This window comes from Polyodon spathula, chromosome 46, assembly GCF_017654505.1.
Source record: "Polyodon spathula isolate WHYD16114869_AA chromosome 46, ASM1765450v1, whole genome shotgun sequence".
Classification (NCBI taxonomy): domain Eukaryota; kingdom Metazoa; phylum Chordata; class Actinopteri; order Acipenseriformes; family Polyodontidae; genus Polyodon; species Polyodon spathula.
The window spans coordinates 2,118,272-2,138,271 of NC_054579.1; the positions used below are offsets into that span (position 1 = coordinate 2,118,272).

Here is a 20,000-nt window from a genome sequence, read left to right on the forward strand (position 1 = left end):
TACGGCAGCAGGTATCAATATGGAGCGTATCAGGCGGCGGTTGTACGGCAGCAGGTATCAATATGGCGCGGATCAGGGGCGCAGTTGTACGGCAGTCAGGTATCAATATGGCGCGGATCAGGGGCGCGGTTGTACGGCAGTCAGGTATCAATATGGCGCGGATCAGGGGCGCAGTTGTACGGCAGTCAGGTATCAATATGGCGCGGATCAGGGGCGCGGTTGTACGGCAGTCAGGTATCAATATGGCGCGGATCAGGGGCGCGGTTGTACGGCAGCAGGTATCAATATGGCGCGGATCAGGGGCGCAGTTGTACGGCAGCAGGTATCAATATGGCGCGGATCAGGGGCGCAGTTGTACGGCAGCAGGTATCAATATGGCGCGGATCAGGGGCGCGGTTGTACGGCAGTCAGGTATCAATATGGCGCGGATCAGGGGCGCGGTTGTACGGCAGTCAGGTATCAATATGGCGCGGATCAGGGGCGCAGTTGTACGGCAGCAGGTATCAATATGGCGCGGATCAGGGGCGCAGTTGTACGGCAGTCAGGTATCAATATGGCGCGGATCAGGGGCGCGGTTGTACGGCAGCAGGTATCAATATGGCGCGGATCAGGGGCGCGGTTGTACGGCAGTCAGGTATCAATATGGCGCGGATCAGGGGCGCAGTTGTACGGCAGCAGGTATCAATATGGCGCGGATCAGGGGCGCAGTTGTACGGCAGCAGGTATCAATATGGCGCGGATCAGGGGCGCAGTTGTACGGCAGCAGGTATCAATATGGCGCGGATCAGGGGCGCAGTTGTACGGCAGTCAGGTATCAATATGGCGCGGATCAGGGGCGCGGTTGTACGGCAGCAGGTATCAATATGGCGCGGATCAGGGGCGCAGTTGTACGGCAGTTAGGTATGAATGTGGCTGCGCCCTTGAAGGAAAATAATCTAATTTCCGGTCAAAAATGGCTGCGCAAAGGAGGCATTTGATGCAGACGGTGAGAGAGCTTTTAATTAATTAAACCCGGTCTCTTCTCTGAAGAAAGTTTTGCAGTTTTGCAGCTGTACTGCTGAGCACATGACGCACTGCTGACGCAAGAGCTTCTCCACAGAACCAGCTCAGATGCCGTTCTCCATTGAGTGTAATAAACCCGGCGCGTAAGCAGCCCTGCGTGGGGTCTGTCTGTGAAGAGACTGCGCTTTTTAAAAGCACGCTGCGAGCGGGCAGGCGAGGCGCGATTGCAGAAGCCGGGTTTGCTTTCCGGGCTTGCACTGTGTGCGTGTTTTTTTGCAAGCATGATGCAATTGTTATTATATATTTTTTTAACAGACCCAGGATACATGGACTGCAGTCCTAACGCAGAGCGGGAGTGGGGTGCGGTTTGATACCGGGGCAGCGCAAGAGCAGATAGCGCTGCGGGTCACAGCAGGGTGAGGCAGAAGATGCCTCAGCCCGGGTCGGGTGCGGGGTTACATGCGGCACAGAGAGGAGCAGACCCGGGCAAGCCGAGGTTGGGTTGCCCGGGGGTGGTGTCTTGAGGAGCCGCCGGGAAGGTGGGCTCTGTCCTCAATTCCCAGCGCTTGCAGCTCCCGTGCGGCCGGCCACTGGGGGAAAACAATTAGCAATTAACAGCGAGCCCGCAACAGCTAGAATATTCATCCACAAAATACAGCAGAGAACACAGGACGAGCAAAGCATACTGATAGATATGTGTCAGTATTAGTGTGAGCACACGTGTGTACGCACACACACACACACACACACACACTGAGACACACGCACCCACTTGTTTTTGACGTGCCTCTGTGTGTGTGTGTGTGTGTGGGCTGCCTCCCTTGCTCTTGTTTTTGACGTGCCTCTGTGTGTGTGTGTGCCTCCCTTGCTCTTGTTTTTGACGTGCCTCTGTGTGTGTGTGTGTGTGCCTCCCTTGCTCTTGTTTTTGACGTGCCTCTGTGTGTGTGTGTGTGTGGGCTGCCTCCCTTGCTCTTGTTTTTGACGTGCCTCTGTGTGTGTGTGTGTGTGTGCTGCCTCCCTTGCTCTTGTTTTTGACGTGCCTCTGTGTGTGTGTGTGTGTGCCTCCCTTGCTCTTGTTTTTGACGTGCCTCTGTGTGTGTGTGTGTGTGGCTGCCTCCCTTGCTCTTGTTTCCCTCCCTTGCTCTGTGTGTTGCCTCCCGTGCTCTTGGTTTTGACGTGCCTCTGTGTGTGTGTGTGCTGCCTCCCTTGCTCTTGTTTTTGACGTGCCTCTGTGTGTGTGTGTGTGCTGCCTCCCTTGCTCTTGTTTTTGACGTGCCTCTGTGTGTGTGTGTGCTGCCTCCCTTGCTCTTGTTTTTGACGTGCCTCTGTGTGTGTGTGTGTGCTGCCTCCCTTGCTCTTGTTTTTGACGTGCCTGTGTGTGTGTGTGTGTGTGTGGTGTGTGTGGGCTGCCTCCCTTGCTCTTGTTTTTGACGTGCCTCTGTGCCTGTGTGTGTGTGTTGTGCGTGCCTGCCCTGTGTGTGTGTGTGTGTGTGTGTGCCTCCCTTGCTCTTGTTTACAAAACTGTGAACCTACCTGTGTGTGTGTGTGTGTGTGTGTGCCTCCCTTGCTCTTGTTTTTGACGTGCCTCTGTGTGTGTGTGTGTGTGCCTCCCTTTCTCTGTGTTTTTGACGTGCCTCTGTGTGTGTGTGTGTGTGTGTGGGCTGCCTCCCTTGCTCTGCTCTTGTTTTTGACGTGCCTGTGTGTGTGTGTGTGGGCTGCCTCCCTTGCTCTTGTTTTTGACGTGCCTCTGTGTGTGTGTGTGTGTGTGCTGCCTCCCTTGCTCTTTTTTTTGACGTGCCTCTGTGTGTGTGTGTGTGTGCCTCCCTTGCTCTTGTTTTTGACGTGCCTCTGTGTGTGTGTGTGTGTGCCTCCCTTGCTCTTGTTTTTGACGTGCCTGTGTGTGTGTGTGTGTGCCTCCCTTGCTCTTGTTTTTGACGTGCCTCTGTGTGTGTGTGTGTGCTGCCTCCCTTGCTCTTTGTGTCGGGCTGACGTCCCTTCTGTGTGTGTGTGTGTGTGTGCCTCCCTTGCTCTTGTTTTTGACGTGCCTCTGTGTGTGTGTGTGTGTGTGTGCCTCCCTTGCTCTTGTTTTTGACGTGCCTCTGTGTGTGTGTGTGTGTGTGTGCCTCCCTTGCTCTTGTTTTTGACGTGCCTCTGTGTGTGTGTGTGTGCCTCCCTTGCTCTTGTTTTTGACGTGCCTGTGTGTGTGTGTGTGTGCCTCCCTTGCTCTTGTTTTTGACGTGCCTCTGTGTGTGTGTGTGTGTGTGCCTCCCTTGCTCTTGTTTTTGACGTGCCTCTGTGTGTGTGTGTGTGCTGCCTCCCTTGCTCTTGTTTTTGACGTGCCTCTGTGTGTGTTGTGTGTGTGTGCCTCCCTTGCTCTTTTTTTTGACGTGCCTCTGTGTGTGTGTGTGCTGCCTCCCTTGCTCTTGTTTTTGACGTGCCTCTGTGTGTGTGTGTGTGTGTTCCTGCCTCCCTTGCTCTTTTTTTTGACGTGTGCCTCTGTGTGTGTGTGTGTGCTGCCTCCCTTGCTCTTGTTTTTGACGTGCCTCTGTGTGTGTGTGTGTGTGTGTGCCTCCCTTGCTCTTGTTTTTGACGTGCCTCTGTGTGTGTGTGTGTGTGTGTGCCTCCCTTGCTCTTGTTTTTGACGTGCCTCTGTGTGTGTGTGTGTGTGCTGCCTCCCTTGCTCTTGTTTTTGACGTGCCTCTGTGTGTGTGTGTGTGTGTGTGCCTCCCTTGCTCTTGTTTTTGACGTGCCTCTGTGTGTGTGTGTGTGTGCTGCCTCCCTTGCTCTTGTTTTTGACGTGCCTCTGTGTGTGTGTGTGTGCTGCCTCCCTTGCTCTTTTTTTTGACGTGCCTCTGTGTGTGTGTGTGCTGCCTCCCTTGCTCTTGTTTTTGACGTGCCTCTGTGTGTGTGTGTGTGCTGCCTCCCTTGCTCTTGTTTTTGACGTGCCTCTGTGTGTGTGTGTGCTGCCTCCCTTGCTCTTGTTTTTGACGTGCCTCTGTGTGTGTGTGTGTGTGCGCTGCCTCCCTTGCTCTTGTTTTTGACGTGCCTCTGTGTGTGTGTGTGCTGCCTCCCTTGCTCTTGTTTTTGACGTGCCTCTGTGTGTGTGTGTGTGCTGCCTCCCTTGCTCTTGTTTTTGACGTGCCTCTGTGTGTGTGTGTGCTGCCTCCCTTGCTCTTGTTTTTGACGTGCCTCTGTGTGTGTGTGGGCTGCCTCCCTTGCTCTTGTTTTTGACGTGCCTCTGTGTGTGTGTGTGCTGCCTCCCTTGCTCTTTTTTTTGACGTGCCTGTGTGTGTGTGTGTGTGCTGCCTCCCTTGCTCTTGTTTTTGACGTGCCTCTGTGTGTGTGTGTGTGCTGCCTCCCTTGCTCTTGTTTTTGACGTGCCTCTGTGTGTGTGTGTGCTGCCTCCCTTGCTCTTGTTTTTGACGTGCCTCTGTGTGTGTGTGTGTGCTGCCTCCCTTGCTCTTGTTTTTGACGTGCCTCTGTGTGTGTGTGTGCTGCCTCCCTTGCTCTTGTTTTTGACGTGCCTCTGTGTGTGTGTGTGTGCTGCCTCCCTTGCTCTTGTTTTTGACGTGCCTCTGTGTGTGTGTGTGTGTGCTGCCTCCCTTGCTCTTGTTTTTGACGTGCCTCTGTGTGTGTGTGTGTGTGCCTCCCTTGCTCTTGTTTTTGACGTGCCTCTGTGTGTGTGTGTGTGCCTCCCTTGCTCTTGTTTTTGACGTGCCTCTGTGTGTGTGTGTGTGGCTGCCTCCCTTGCTCTTGTTTTTGACGTGCCTCTGTGTGTGTGTGTGTGTGCCTCCCTTGCTCTTGTTTTTGACGTGCCTCTGTGTGTGTGTGTGTGTGCCTGCCTGGCTCTTGCCGTGCCTCTGTGTGTGTGTGACGTGCCTCCCTTGCTGTGACGTGCCTCTGTGTGTGTGTGTGTGTGTGTGGGCTGCCTCCCTTGCTCTTGTTTTTGACGTGCCTCTGTGTGTGTGTGTGTGTGCTGCCTCCCTTGCTCTTGTTTTTGACGTGCCTCTGTGTGTGTTCCCCGCCTCTGTGTGAGTTTCCCCGAGCAGCCACACAGAGCTGGACCGATGACCTCCCTCTCTGTCAGCTGTGTGGGGTTGGCTCGGCTGTGAATCGAGTGTACACACCGGACGGCAAGGCTGTGCAGGAGCACCCCTACGAGGATGGGTACATGCGATTCCAGTGAGTGCAGCGCAGCACAGGGGGTCAGGGGAGCGCTGGGGTCCCCCGAGGGTCCCCCCTGGTAAAGGCACGACTGTGGGGTGCAGGAGGGGGCTCACACAGTCAGGGGAGCGCTGGGGCTCACACAGTCAGGGGAGCGCTGGGGTCCCCCGAGGGTCTCCCCTGGTAAAGGCACGGCCGTGGGGGGTGCAGGAGGGGGGAGTCGCACAGTCAGGGGAGGGGGGTCCCTTGAGGTTCTCCCCTGGTAAAGGCAGTCAGGGGAGCGCAGGGGTCCTCGAGGGTCCCCCCTGGTAAAGGCACGACTGTGGGGTGCAGGAGGGGGGAGTCACACAGTCAGGGGAGCTCTGGGGTCTCCCCTGGTAAAGGCACGGCCGCGTGGGGTGCAGGAGGGGGGAGTCGCACAGTCAGGGGAGCGCTGGGGTCCCCCCTGGTAAAGGCACGGCCACATGGTGTGCAGGGGGGAGTCGCACAGTCAGGGGAGCGCTGGGGTCCCTCGAGGGTCTCCCCTGGTAAAGGCACGGCCGCGTGGGGTGCAGGAGGGGGGGTCGCACAGTCAGGGGAGCTCTGGGGTCCCCCCTGGTAAAGGCACGGCCGCGTGGGGTGCAGGGGGGAGTCGAGCAGTCAGGGGAGCGCAGGGGTCCCCGAGGGTCTCCCCTGGTAAATGCACGGCCGTGTGGTGTGCAGGGGGGAGTCATACAGTCAGGGGAGCGCAGGGGTCCCTGAGGGTCCCCCCTGGTAAAGGCACGGCCGCGTGGGGTGCAGGAGGGGTGAGTCGCACAGTCAGGGGAGCGCTGGGGTCCCTCTAGGGTCTCCCCTGGTAAAGGCACGGCCGCGTGGGGTGCAGGAGGGGGGGGTCACACAGCCAGGGGGGCGCTGGGGCTCACTGCTCCGTTTTCAGAGCGGACTCTCTGCTCACCGCTGCTGCTCTGCGTGTGTTTCAGGGGTGAAGACGGCTGCTGCCTGTATGGTGTGTTTAATGGCTACGATGGGAGCCGCGTGGTCAGCTTCGTGTCCCAGAGGCTCTCTGCAGAGCTGCTGCTGGGGCAGCTCACTGTGAGCCACGGTGACGCGGACGTCAGGAGAGTGCTGCTGCAGGTAGGGGAGGCTGGGATTCGCAGCCCTCTGTTTGAATGAGTAGGGAACAGCAAAGCAGCATTGAAACCCGCTAGATCAGGCTGGCAGGTCAGGCTCCAGCCCACAACGTCGGGTCCCAGTTTGTTTTCCCCGCGTGTGAGGAAGCCTGTCACTGCCAGGCTGCAGCAGTGAATTGTGGGTCTGCGACGGAACGGGGGGGGAAGCGGCTGATTGGTTAGTCACTGAAAAGGGGCCGGCCCAGAGGGGGAGGGTACAGAAGACGCAGGAAGCACAAGACGGTCTGAAGGCGTGGTTCGCAGACGGGGGTCCCCTTTCACCAGGCCTCCCACAAGAGCCGTTTCAAACCTGCCGACGGACGGAGCCTTTTTTTTCGGTTAGCTGGAGTTACCTTCGCGCAGTTTCGAACTACGGAGGATCAAAGTTCAAAGCCTTTTCTGTTTTGGGCCGGGCGCTGTCGCAGATGAGCGCTGGGTTGAGTTCTCTTTTCAGAAAGCCCGCCAGCGCCCCGGGGGGGGGGGGGGGGGGGGGGGGGGGGGGGGGGGGGGGGGGGGGGGGGGGGTTTTGAGACCTGCCCCCTGAATCGTTTCCCTGTGCCGCACGTTTTGACTGACGCTAGCAGAGCGCCAGAGCAGACATTTAGAAAAGAACTTTGAAACGGACTTGAAAATTATTTATTTATTATTTTTTTAACAAAAATCACTATCGGGGTATTTAAACAGAACCAGCTCTCTCTCAACCCTCCTGTTCAGAATTTAGATAACCCGAAACATAACAGATTCAAACTAATTTAAAAACAGCCTTAGCTTGATGAAATGTTTTTGTTTGCAAGAGGTTTGACTCTTGTCTGCTCTTTCAGTCCAGGAGCTGTGATTCTTTGACTGCCAGCCTGGGAGCTTCTCATTCTGGAGTGTCTTTACCAGGGAGATGCTGTTGCAACACTGACAGGGAAAACGAGGCCCTGCCTTGTGGAGATAGAGTGTGTGTTTAGAAATATCTCCAGACAGGCGCGGCCATTCCCAGAAATAATATTACAAATCTAATAATTTGGGGGGTGGTTCAATTATAAATCGCTGGCATCGCCCCGTCTCTCTCTCGCTCTCTCTCTTCTCTGCAGGCTTTTGATGTGGTCGAGAAGAGCTTCCTGGAGTCCATCGATGATGCGCTGGCCGAGAGGGCCAATCTTCTCTCACAGCTCCCCGAGGTGAGGGACCCCCGGGGGGGCTGGCGTCCAGACCCCATCCCCTGCCGGACTCTCCTTCACAGAGTAGCCTCGTAGAGGAGGAGGGGAGGGGGGGGGGGAGTGTGAGACAGATGGAAACTTGCAGTGTTACTGGGAGCAGTGGGAGTGAGCGGTGTGTGTGTGACGGGGAGGTCCTGGCAGTGTTACTGGGAGCAGTGGGAGTGAGTGGAGTGGAGTCTGTTTAAACACTGTGCTCTTACTGGTCCTGTCTCAGCTCATGACTGTCGCTGTTCTCTCCTAAAATAATTGTGATCATTCTCTCTCTCGCCCCCCTCTCTCCTCTCTCAGGGTGTCCCTTTTCACCAGCTCCCCCAGCAGCTGCAGAAGATTGCCGAGCGGGTCAGTGTGGTGGAGCAGGAGGTGTCTGGGGGGGCCACAGCAGTGGTGGCTCTCATTCTTAACAAGAAGCTCTACGTGCCCCCCCCCCCCCCCCCCCCCCCCCCCCCCCCCCCAAGCTCTGCAGTCCTGGGATGTCCTGCGCTGCTTTCTATAATCCTGTCACCAGGGGGCCGTGTCGCTGAGGGAGCACGGGGATTATGATCCTGTCACCAGGGGGCCGTGTCGCTGAGGGAGCACGGGGATTATGATCCTGTCACCAGGGGGCCGTGTCACTGAGGGAGCACGGGGATTATGATCCTGTCACCAGGGGGCCGTGTCGCTGAGGGAGCACGGGGATTATGATCCTGTCACCAGGGGGCCGTGTCGCTGAGGGAGCACGGGGATTATGATCCTGTCACCAGGGGGCCGTGTCGCTGAGGGAGCACGGGGATTATGATCCTGTCACCAGGGGGCCGTGTCGCTGAGGGAGCACGGGGATTATGATCCTGTCACCAGGGGGCCGTGTCGCTGAGGGAGCACGGGGATTATGATCCTGTCACCAGGGGGCCGTGTCGCTGAGGGAGCACGGGGATTATGATCCTGTCACCAGGGGGCCGTGTCGCTGAGGGAGCACGGGGATTATGATCCTGTCACCAGGGGGCCGTGTCGCTGAGGGAGCACGGGGATTATGATCCTGTCACCGGGGGGCCGTGTCGCTGAGGGAGCACGGGGATTATGATCCTGTCACCAGGGGGCCGTGTCGCTGAGGGAGCACGGGGATTATGATCCTGTCACCAGGGGGCGTGTCGCTGAGGGAGCACGGGGATTATGATCCTGTCACCAGGGGGCCGTGTCGCTGAGGGAGCGCGGGGATTATGATCCTGTCACCAGGGGGCCGTGTCGCTGAGGGAGCACGGGGATTATGATCCTGTCACCAGGGGGCCGTGTCGCTGAGGGAGCACGGGGATTATGATCCTGTCACCACGGCTCGTGTCGCTGAGGGAGAACGAGGGCTATGTCTCTGTCTCCAGTGTGTGTGCCTGACCCTGTCGCTGAGGGAGCGCGGGGATTATGATCCTGTGTGTAGGGGTGAGTGTCTGTGAGGCAGCGCGGGGGTGTATGATCCTGTCTTGACTCAGAGCCCACCGTTGTGCATGCAGTGGAATCATATACACATTCTGGTGTGTGGCAGACCAGTTCTCCCCGGAATCTACACACAAGTGTTCGTGTTCTGTGTCTCCGTCTCGGGTAATTCAACAGTACTACACACCCCAGTGTCTATGTGATCGTCCTTTCAGACAATGTTGGCTCGTCCCCAAAACGACCGATTGGAAAAAGTAACTGGCACCAGACACCGTAGACAACACATCATCCAGACACGAGATACGGGGCTTTGTCTCTGTGTGCGTGTGCGCTGTGGCTCTGTCTCTTCTCTGTGACTCCCCTCGTGTCCCACACGTCCCTGTGATACTACAGTGAGCGAGTTGACCACCGCAGAGGTCGCTGTGGCTCCAGAACAGCACCTGTGTGTGTGTGTGTGTGTCTGTTCGTGTTTGTGTCTCTGTGTGTGTGTGTCTGTGCTCTGTGCCTCTGTGCGTGTCACACTGTGGCACAGCACCTACTACCTGTGTCCCGACTGTAGGCTCAGACATACTCCTATTCCTGTGAGCACACCTCCCATATCATGCGTGTGTCTGACACACACAGACGCATCTTTGTGTGCTCGCTTGTGTTTCCTGTGGCACGTTTTCTTGATGTTTGGCACTGTCTCAGATACGGAGACACACGCTGGCACATTCACCGTAGTGTGTTTCACGTGTCACACCATGCTCACCTGTTGTGGTGTCTGTGTGTGTGTGTGCGTGTGTCTGTGGCTCTGTCTGTGTGTGTGTGTGTGTGTCTGTGTCTGTGGGTGTGTGTGTGTGTGTGTGTGTGTGTCTGTGGCTGTGTGTGTGTGTGTGTGCGTGTGCTGTGTGTGTGTGTCTGTGTGGCTCTGTCTGTGTGTGTGTGTGTGTGTGTGGTCTCATATACACCTGGTCACACCTGTGGCTGTGCCCACTGTGTGCGTGTGTGTGGCTCTGTCTCTGTGTGTGGTGCGTGTGGTCTGTGGGTGTTCTGTGTGTGTGTGTGTGTGTGTCCTGTGGCTCTGTGTGTGTGTGTGTGTGTGTGTGTGGCTTTGTGAAGAGCTGTGTGTGCGTGTGTGCCTGTGTGTCTGTGTGTGTGTGTGTGTGTGTGCTCTGTCTGGTGTGTGTGTGTGTGCGTGTGTCTGTGGCTCTGTCTCTGTGTGTGTGTGTGTGGCTCTGTCTCTGTGTGCGTGTGTCTGTGTGTGTCTGTGGCTCTGTCTGTGTGTGTGTGTGTGTGTGTCTGTGTGTGTGTGTGTGTGTGTGTCTGTGTGTGTCTCTCAGTCCACACTGGTGTATGTGTGTGACACTCTGTGTCACACTCTGTACACGCAACACGCTGGTGTGTCTTTGACTCTGTTGTGTGTGTGGATCAGGTGGCTCTGTGGTGTGTGTGTGTGGTGTGTCTGTGGCTCGTACTGCTGTGACAACACACGCACACTGTGTGGCTCTGTTGTGTGACTGTGTGTGTGGCTCTACGTGGTGTCGTGTGTCTGTGGCTCTGCTCTCTGTGTGTAGTTGTTGTGTACCTGTGTCTCTCCTCTGTGTGATGGATTGCATGTCACCACTGTCCGTGTGGTTATTGTTGTGTGTCTGTGGTGTTCTGTGGTGTGGTGGTACACTAACCTTTGTAACCTGTGGCTCTTGTGTGTGTGTGTGTCTGTGTGGCTTCTGTGCTGTTTCTCTGTGTGGCAGACTGTGGTGTACAGTGTGCACTCAGACCCTTGTCTGTGTGTGGTGTGTTGTGTGGCTCTACCGTCTGTGTTGTGCGTTGTGTCTGTGGCTCTGTCACTGTGTGTGTGTGTGCTGTGGTTGCTGTGTCCTTTGTGTGCGCACGTGTGGCTCCTCTCTCTGTAGTTGTGTGTGCTGGTGCAGTAACACCTGTGGCTCTGTCTTTGTGTGTGTGTGTGCGTGTGTCACCCTCTGTCTCTGTTTGTGTGTGTGTGAGACATGTGTTCTGTGGCTGTGTCTCCAACAGATGTGTCAGCAGGTGGCCTCAGAACGCCATGTGTGTGTATGTGTGTCCTTGTGGCATTTGTGTTTGTGACTGTGGCTCTGTCACTGGTGTGTGGTGTGTGTGTCTGTGGCTCTGTCTCTGTTGTGTGATGTGTGTCACAGAACCCGTGTGGCTTCTGGCTCGCAGTATGTGACACCACTGTTGTGACAATCACCTGTACGCTGTGTGTGTGTGTGTGTGTGTGTGTGTGGCTCTGTCTGTGTGTGTGTGTGTGTCTGTGGCTCTGTCTCTGTGCCTCTGTGTGTGTGTGTGTGTGTCTGTGTCTCTGTGTGTGTGTGTGTGTGTGTCTGTCACTGTGTGTCTCTGTGTGTGTGTGTGTCTGTTGTGACAGACATAACACACAACCGTCTACACCTGTGGCTCTGTTACCTCGAACACACTCTTGTGGTGTCTGTGGCTCAACACACTCTGTTGTGTGCTGTTTCCGAATCTCTGTGGCTCTGTGACTTGTCCACAAGACTCTGTCAACACAGCCCTGTGGACACACACTCTGCGTTGTGTCTGTGGTGTGTCGTGTTGGCGTGTGTCTGTCCTCTTGACCCTGTGTGTGTGTGTGTGTGTGCTTCTGTGTGTGTGTGGTCTGTGGCTCTGTGTGTGTGTGCGTGTGTGGCTGACCAACACACTCTGTCAAACTCGGTGTCTGTCCACCCTGTAAACGTGTGTGCTGTTGTGTTGGCCCCTGTGGTTCTCTTGTGTATGTGCTAGTGTCTGTGGCGTCTCTCTCTGTGTGTGTGTGCAGTGTTGTCTGTGGCTCCTGTGTGTTTGTGTGTGTGTCTGTGGCTCTGTTCTGTGTGCTCTGTGTGCTTCTGTCTGTGTCTGCTGACAAACACCGAGACTGTGTGCTGTGTGTGTGTCTCTGTTGTGTTTGTGTGGTGTTGCGTCTGTGAGCACTGTGTACCCTGTGTGTGTGTGTGTGTGTGTGTGTGTGTCTGTGTCTGTGTGTGTGTGTGTGTGTGTGTGTGTGTGTGTGCGTCTGTGTGTGTGTGTGTGTGTGCTGTGTGCTCTGTGTGTGTGTGTGTGTGTGTGTGTCTGTGGCTGTGCTGTGTCTGTGTGTCTGTGTGTGTGTGTGTGTGTGTGTCTTTGTGTGTGTGTGTGTGTGTGCTGTGGTGTGTCTGTGTGCGTGTGTCTGTGCTGTGTGTGGTGTGCGTGTGTCTATACAGCTCTGTTCCTCTGTGTCTGTGCTGGTTGTGGGTCTGTGTGGTGGCTCTGTGTGAGATCTGTGGCGCTGTGTGTGTGTTGTGTGTGCGTCTGTCTGTGGTGCGCGTGTGTGTGTTGCTCTGTCTCTGTGGTGTGCGTGTGTGTGCTGTCACTGTGGCTCTGTGTCTGTGTGTGGCGGTGTGTGCTCTGTGGCTCTGTGTAGAACTGTGTGTGTGACACCACACCGTGTGTGTCTGGGCTCTGTCCACACAGTGTTTGTCTGGGCTGTGTGTGTGTGCGTGTGTCTGTGGCTCTGTGTGTGTGTGTGTGTGTGTGTGCGGTGTGTCTCTGTGGCCGCTGGTTTGTTTTTAAGCTGCTTCTCTCACTGAAGTTTTGTTCTGCTGTGTCTGTGGCTCTGTCTCTGTGTTGAAGTCTGTGGATTGACATGTGGCTGTGTAGATGTGTGAACTGTGTGTTTTGGCGTGTTTGTGTGTGGTGTGTGTGTGTGTGTGTGTGCGTGTGTCTGTGGCTCTGTGTGTGTGTTTAGGTGTGTGGTTGTTGCTGCTCTGGGTCTGTGTGTGTGCATATGTCTGATGTGTGGTGGTCTGTGCCTCTACTGGTCTCGAGCCACGTACGGTGTGTTGTGTGTTGCGTGTCTGTGCGTTGTGTCAGCTGTGTGTGGGGGGTGTGTGTCTGTGGCTACTCTCTGTCGTGGCGTGTGTCTGTCTTCAGTCGAGAATCAGTCAACTCGAGACATGGAAGGGTCCCTGTGGGTGGTGTGCGTGGCATGTGGTGTGTGTGTGCAGTGTGTCCTGTGTCTGTGGCTCTGTGTGTGTGTGTGTGGTTTGTGGCTCTGTGTGTGTGTGTGTGTGTCTCTGTCTCTGTGTTTTTGTCTCTGTCCATTGAAGTCAACTATGACATTCCCCACACGCCTATATCAACTACTACATCTGTCTCCCATCTGTGTGAACAGTGGTGGTTGTGGAGTGTCTGTGAGCAGAAAAATGAAATGGTGTTGTGTGTTGTGGGTCTCTGGTGTGTCTGTGTCTCTGATGTTATCTGGCAGTGGGGGGGGGTGCAGGTTTCGAATGCTCTTAAAAACTGTGTGTGTGTGTGTGTGTGTGTGTGTGCTGTGACGGGGCTGTGTGCAGGTGTGTGTCTGTGTGTGGCTGTGTGTGTGTGTGAAGGTGTATGTGTGACTGTGTCTGTGGGTCTGTGTGTGTGTGTGTGTTTGGCTGGCTCTGTGTGTGTGTGTGTGTCTGTGGCTCTGTGTGTGTGTGTGTGTGGTCCCTGTGTGTGGGTCTCGTGTGTGTGTGTGTGTGTCTGTGGCTGTGTGTGTGTGTGTGTGTGTGTTGTGTGTGTGTGTCTGTGTGTGTGTGTGTGTGTCTCTGTGCTCTGTGTGTGTCCAGCAGGCTGTGTCTCTGTGTGTGAAGGATTCGAATGCCTGGTCCCTGTGCTGAGTTTTGGTCTGTCTCTGTGTCCCCCCCAGGGCTGGACGGTGCTTGTGTCCAGTGGCTGTGTGAGGTGTTAGCTGGCTGTGTGTGGGAGTGAAGGATTCGAATGCCTGTGTCCCTGTGCTGAGTGTGTGTCTCGTCTCTGTGTGTGTGTGGGCTGGATGTGTGGGCTCGTGTCCAGCAGGCTGTGCTGAGGTGTTAGCTGGCAGTGGGGGGGGGTGAAGGATTCGAATGCCTGGTCCCTGTGCTGAGGTGTCTGTGTCTCTGTGTCCCCCCCAGGGCTGACGGTGCTGTGTGTCCAGCAGGCTGTGCTGTGTGTGTTAGCTGGCAGTGGGGGGGAGTGAAGGATTCGAATGCCTGGTCCCTGTGCTGAGGGGTCTCGTCTCTGTGTCCCCCCAGGGCTGGACGGGGCTCGTGTCCAGCAGGCTGTGCTGAGGTGTTAGCTGGCAGTGGGGGGGGGTGAAGGATTCGAATGCCTGGTCCCTGTGCTGAGGGGTCTCGTCTCTGTGTCCCCCCCAGGGCTGGACGGGGCTCGTGTCCAGCAGGCTGTGCTGAGGTGTTAGCTGGCAGTGGGGGGGAGTGAAGGATTCGAATGCCTGGTCCCTGTGCTGAGGGGTCTCGTCTCTGTGTCCCCCCCAGGGCTGGACGGGGCTCGTGTCCAGCAGGCTGTGCTGAGGTGTTAGCTGGCAGTGGGGGGGAGTGAAGGATTCGAATGCCTGGTCCCTGTGCTGAGGGGTCTCGTCTCTGTGTCCCCCCCAGGGCTGGACGGGGCTCGTGTCCAGCAGGCTGTGCTGAGGTGTTAGCTGGCAGTGGGGGGGGGTGAAGGATTCGAATGCCTGGTCCCTGTGCTGAGGGGTCTCGTCTCTGTGTCCCCCCAGGGCTGGACGGGGCTCGTGTCCAGCAGGCTGTGCTGAGGTGTTAGCTGGCAGTGGGGGGGAGTGAAGGATTCGAATGCCTGGTCCCTGTGCTGAGGGGTCTCGTCTCTGTGTCCCCCCCAGGGCTGGACGGGGCTTGTGTCCAGCAGGCTGTGCTGAGGTGTTAGCTGGCAGTGGGGGGGGGTGAAGGATTCGAATGCCTGGTCCCTGTGCTGAGGGGTCTCGTCTCTGTGTCCCCCCCAGGGCTGGACGGGGCTTGTGTCCAGCAGGCTGTGCTGAGGTGTTAGCTGGCAGTGGGGGGGGGTGAAGGATTCGAATGCCTGGTCCCTGTGCTGAGGGGTCTCGTCTCTGTGTCCCCCCCAGGGCTGGACGGGGCTCGTGTCCAGCAGGCTGTGCTGAGGTGTTAGCTGGCAGTGGGGGGGAGTGAAGGATTCGAATGCCTGGTCCCTGTGCTGAGGGGTCTCGTCTCTGTGTCCCCCCAGGGCTGGACGGGGCTCGTGTCCAGCAGGCTGTGCTGAGGTGTTAGCTGGCAGTGGGGGGGAGTGAAGGATTCGAATGCCTGGTCCCTGTGCTGAGGGGTCTCGTCTCTGTGTCCCCCCAGGGCTGGACGGGGCTCGTATCAAGCAGGCTGGGTTGATCGGAGGCCAGAGCAGCACACGCAGGATCGGAGACTACAGGGCTGGGGGTGAAGAGTCTTCACATGGATCGGCCTCAGTTGAGAGAGAGAGAGCCCCCTGGCATGAGAAGTGAAGAGTGAGGTAGAGAGGTCTCGTCTCTGAGAGAGGCGAGAGAGAGAGGAGAGAGAGAGAGAGGGAGAGAGAGAGAGGAGAGAGAGAGGAGAGGAGAGAGGAGACTACAGAGTGAAGTATGAATACTCAGACATGGATCTGAGGAGAGAGAGAGAGGAGGAGAGAGGAGAGGAGAGGAGAGAGGAGGAGACTACAGAGTGAAGTATGAATACTCCTGATCTGAATCAGGTTAGAGAGAGCTTGACCGAGATGTAAGGATCAGGTGCTGCTCAGGATACTCGTCGGCCAGCTGGGTCATAAAGGATAGTCATAGGGGTCTGTGAGGCGCTCTAGCCCGAGTCCTCCGTTGGATGCTCCTTAACGCAGCAGCTCTATGCCATTTAAGTAAAGAGAGGGATCGATAGAGATCGTGCAGCGCTGAGCGGAGAGAGAGATTGGAGAGAGAGAAGGAGAGAGAGGGAACTAGGAGTGAAGATGTAATACTCAGACATTCTCTGGCTATCCTCTGCTCTCTCTCGCTAAGAGAAGCGGCATTAGGGAAGAGAGAGGTGAGGAGGGAGAGATGACTACAGAGTGACCCGTATGAGAACGACTCAGACATGGCTCTCACTCAATATGAGAGAGTCCTAGCGAGTCCATTCGGCTGAGATGGATCTGGAGAGAGAGAGAGAGAGGGAGAGAGAGAGAGGGAGAGGAGAGAGAGGGAGATGGAGAGGAGAGAGAGAGAGAGAGATCTGGAAGGAGAGAGAGAGCGGAGGGAGAGGAGAGAGGAGACTACAGAGTGAAGTATGAATACACAGACATGGATCTGCTCAGGTAAGAGAGAGAGGGAGAGAGAGAGGACAGAGAGGAGTTCAATCTGTAGGGAGACGTACGAAAGTATGAATACTCAGACACGATGATGCACGAGATCTCAGCATATAGTCAGAGCTTCATGAATTTAGGAAGAGTCTGTAGATATAGTAGAAGGATGCAAGAGATAAAAGGACCAAGAGAGACTTCTAACGTCTCATACCCTACTCCAGAAACAGATGTCTAGAGCCTACTTAGAGTGGGGAGGGAGACGAGGGGATAGAGAAGAGAGATAGAGCGATCTATCTGAAGATCTAGAGTGAAGGAAGGATACGAGAGTGGAGGAGAGAGAAGCTACAGAGGAAGAGGCAGAGATGGACTCTTCTACCTAACTAATAGAGAGATGAGGGAAGAGGGTGAGCATGAAAACCTCGAAACGGGCGGTACATGAGAGATAGACCCTCTTGCTTTTTGGGACCTATCGGCACTAGACTGCTTCAGTCTCCGATAGATTTGTCGAGGTAGAGGAGCGAAGAGAGAAGATACTCTTAGAGGGTAGATTGAAGGAGATAGAGACGACTCCACTGGGAGGGAGAGAGAGAGAGAGGGGAGGGAGAGAGAGAGGAGAAATCGTGCAGCGCTGTGCGGTGCGTGTTCATTGATCAGAAGTGAACGCTTGCTGTGTTTGTTTTCATAGTTATAGTATCTGTGGTGTAGTAAAGCTTGCAATGCAGGGATCCACTATGAACCGTGCCAGCCCTAGACCTGAGAGTGCTCCTGTCACCACAGCAGACGCAGCTGTTTAAGAGGGATGCCTTCGAAACGCCGCGTGCCTCGGCTCCTGCTGTCTCTGTGCTGAGCGCTCGGCTGAGATGGATTGCATTACCGGCGCCCTGCTCTCTCTGTGCAGAGGGACGCCAAATATAGAGGTCATCTGTGGGCAGGACAGCCACGTGCCCAGTCCTGGACTCAGCAACCTCTCACAGCTGCAAAGCGCATTGTTGAAATGGCCAGCCGCTGGTGGTGTGGACAGTCAGAGCTCCTGTAACTCTGCTATCAAGAGACGATTCACAGCATGAACGAGTCACACCTGAGCCTGCAGAGTTATTAATAGTTGTAAACTCCTGTCTTCGAACTAGTGGCACTGAACAGGTGCCTCAAACTCGTGACCCTATCATTTCAGATAATAGACTGAGTGAGCCTGCAACTGTAAGAGAGCAACTGACAGTGTGACATCAAACTCGTGACTCCTGATCATTTCAGTAATAGACTGAGGGGAGCTCTGAACCCCAGGACTGGGTGCAGCAGCAGCAGGGCTAGTGTGAGTTTCTAACCCTGCTCAAACTCCTGGCTCCTGATCATTGCAATATTAATAATACTAGACTTCATTGAGGGGAGCTCTGAACCCCAGGACTGGGTGCAGCAGCAGCAGGGCTAGTGTGAGTTTCTAACCCTGCTCAAACTCCTGGCTCCTGATCATTGCAATCATTTATTAATAATACTAGACTTCATTGAGGGGAGCTCTGAACCCCAGGACTGGGTGCAGCAGCAGCAGGGCTAGTGTGAGTTTCTAACCCTGCTCAAACTCCTGGCTCCTGATCATTGCAATATTAATAATACTAGACTTCATTGAGGGGAGCTCTGAACCCCAGGACTGGGTGCAGCAGCAGCAGGGCTAGTGTGAGTTTCTAACCCTGCTCAAACTCCTGGCTCCTGATCATTGCAATATTAATAACACTAGACTTCTAGTTTAGTATTTTTAATATCGAAATGATCAGACTGATGCTAGACTGCAAAGCTTCTCTCTTCCTTGGACCGTTTTGCTTCTTAAAATTCTAAGCTTCTCTAGGGGGAAACGTTTTGATAGAATTGTTTGCTGAGCTGAAATCGCTTTTGATAAAACGTTTCTGTTAGAGACCCCGGTGTCTGAAATGAGGTAATTCTTTGCATCTCTTCTTTCTGACAGTGCCTCCAAGTCTAAGCCAATCATAGCCGAGCCGGAGGTCCACGGAGGGCACTCATTGGACGGGGTGACCGGGTTCCTCCTCCTGATGTCTGATGGGCTGTACAAAGCGCTGGAGGCGGCTCATGGGCCTGAGCAAGCCAATCAGGTGAGAGATTCCTTGTGGTGGCTACACCCAATGGGATTCCTGCTGCTGTTGAAAGAGTCAGAGCTCTGCCTTGTACAGAGAGAGAGAGAGAGCCTGCACGGCGCTTCCCTGCTCTGTGTTTCCCATCGCTTCCCTGCTCTGGGTTTCCCATTGCTTCCCTGCTCTGTGTTTCCCATCGCTTCCCTGCTCTGTGTTTCCCATCGCTTCCCTGCTCTGTGTTTCCCATCGCTTCCCCACTCTGTGTTTCCCATCGCTTCCCCGCTCTGTGTTTCCCATCGCTTCCCTGCTCTGTGTTTCCCATCGCTTCCCTGCTCTGTGTTTCCCATCACTTCCCCACTCTGTGTTTCCTGTCGCTTCCCCGCTCTGGGTTTCCCATCGCTTCCCCGCTCTGGGTTTCCCATCGCTTCCCCGCTCTGTGTGTCCCGGGCTCTTCCCCGCTCTGTGTCCCGGGCTCTTCCCCGCTCTGTGTCCCGGGCTCTTCCCCGCTCTGTGTCCCGGGCTCTTCCCCGCTCTGTGTCCCGGGCTCTTCCCCGCTCTGTGTCCCGGGCTCTTCCCCGCTCTGTGTCCCGGGCTCTTCCCCGCTCTGTGTCCCGGGCTCTTCCCCGCTCTGTGCTCCCGGGCTCTTCCCCGCTCTGTGCTCCGGTCTCTTCCCCGCTCTGTGCTCCGGTCTCTTCCCCGCTCTGTGCTCCGGGCTCTTCCCCGCTCTGTGTCTCTTCCCCGCCTGTGCTCCGGCTCTTCCCCGCTCTGTGCTCCGGGCTCTTCCCCGCTCTGTGCTCCGGTCTCTTCCCCGCTCTGTGCTCCGGGCTCTTCCCCGCTCTGTGCTCCGGGCTCTTCCCCGCTCTGTGCTCCGGTCTCTTCCCCGCTCTGTGCTCCGGGCTCTTCCCCGCTCTGTGCTCCGGGCTCTTCCCCGCTCTGTGTCCCGGTCTCTGCTGTCGGGTCACGCCGCTCTCTCGTTCCTCAGGCGCTGGTGGCGACAGTAGCCGCGGAGTGCGCTCAGCAGACCTCCCTGGACGCCGTGGCCCAGGCCGTGGTGGATCGGGTGTGCCGGCTTCACCACGACACCTTCGCCAGCGGCCGCGAGCGCGCCAAGGACTGCCTGCGCCACGAGGACATGACCCTGCTGATCAGGAGCTTCAGCTACCCCCTGGGGGGCGAGGCTGGAGACCCCGCGCTCACACCCACACAAGGTAAACCAGGAGGGGGGGGTGTAACCTCAAACACAGTGCAGTGTGACCCCTCCCCTCACGCTCGCACACTAGGTTTCTCTGTTCTGTGCTGTGCCCCCCCCCCCAGTCACACACACACGCTAGGTTTCTTTCTCTCTCTGTGCTGTGCTGTTTTGATCAGCCTGGTCCCAGTTGTTATCAAAGTGTAGGTAAAGCGTCTGTCTTGTGTTTGCGTCCACGCCAGGGTGACAAAGCTGGGTCGTGTTTCACTGCCTGGCTGATTTTAAAAGCCAGGAGGCGTGGTTTTATAACCCTGGGAAACAGCCCGTGCGTTTACATGAGCACAAGAGTTCCGAGATTTTTCGGGGAAAACTAATTTCCCGATATTGGTAAAGCATAGGGAAGCATTGTAAAGCACAGAGAGGTCTGGTAAAGCACAGGGAAGCATTGTAAAGCACAGAGAGGTCTGGTAAAGCATAGGGAAGCATTGTAAAGCACAGGGAAGCATTGTAAAGCACAGAGAGGTCTGGTAAAGCATAGGGAAGCATTGTAAAGCACAGAGAGGTCTGGTAAAGCATAGGGAAGCATTGTAAAGCACAGAGAGGTCTGGTAAAGCACAGGGAAGCATTGTAAAGCACAGAGAGGTCTGGTAAAGCACAGGGAAGCATTGTAAAGCACAGAGAGGTCTGGTAAAGCATAGGGAAGCATTGTAAAGCACAGAGAGGTCTGGTAAAGCATAGG

General features: G+C 55.8%; 1 protein-coding gene across 1 annotated transcript in view; it reads left to right on the forward strand.

Annotated features, from left to right (window-relative positions):
- Positions 1-62: 62 nt before the first annotated feature.
- The window catches only part of tab1 (TGF-beta activated kinase 1/MAP3K7 binding protein 1), a 23,755-nt gene continuing 3,817 nt past the window's right edge, over positions 63-20,000 (forward strand). Inside the window, exons 1-13 of the mRNA XM_041237796.1 lie at positions 63-456; positions 5,052-5,184; positions 6,126-6,279; positions 7,394-7,480; positions 7,808-7,933; positions 8,776-8,926; positions 13,602-13,631; positions 13,846-13,896; positions 14,445-14,483; positions 15,043-15,126; positions 15,949-16,006; positions 17,949-18,093; positions 19,055-19,280. Of these exons, the coding sequence (XP_041093730.1) occupies positions 63-456; positions 5,052-5,184; positions 6,126-6,279; positions 7,394-7,480; positions 7,808-7,933; positions 8,776-8,926; positions 13,602-13,631; positions 13,846-13,896; positions 14,445-14,483; positions 15,043-15,126; positions 15,949-16,006; positions 17,949-18,093; positions 19,055-19,280 (1,678 nt within the window). The remainder of the gene's footprint in view (positions 457-5,051; positions 5,185-6,125; positions 6,280-7,393; positions 7,481-7,807; positions 7,934-8,775; positions 8,927-13,601; positions 13,632-13,845; positions 13,897-14,444; positions 14,484-15,042; positions 15,127-15,948; positions 16,007-17,948; positions 18,094-19,054; positions 19,281-20,000) is intronic.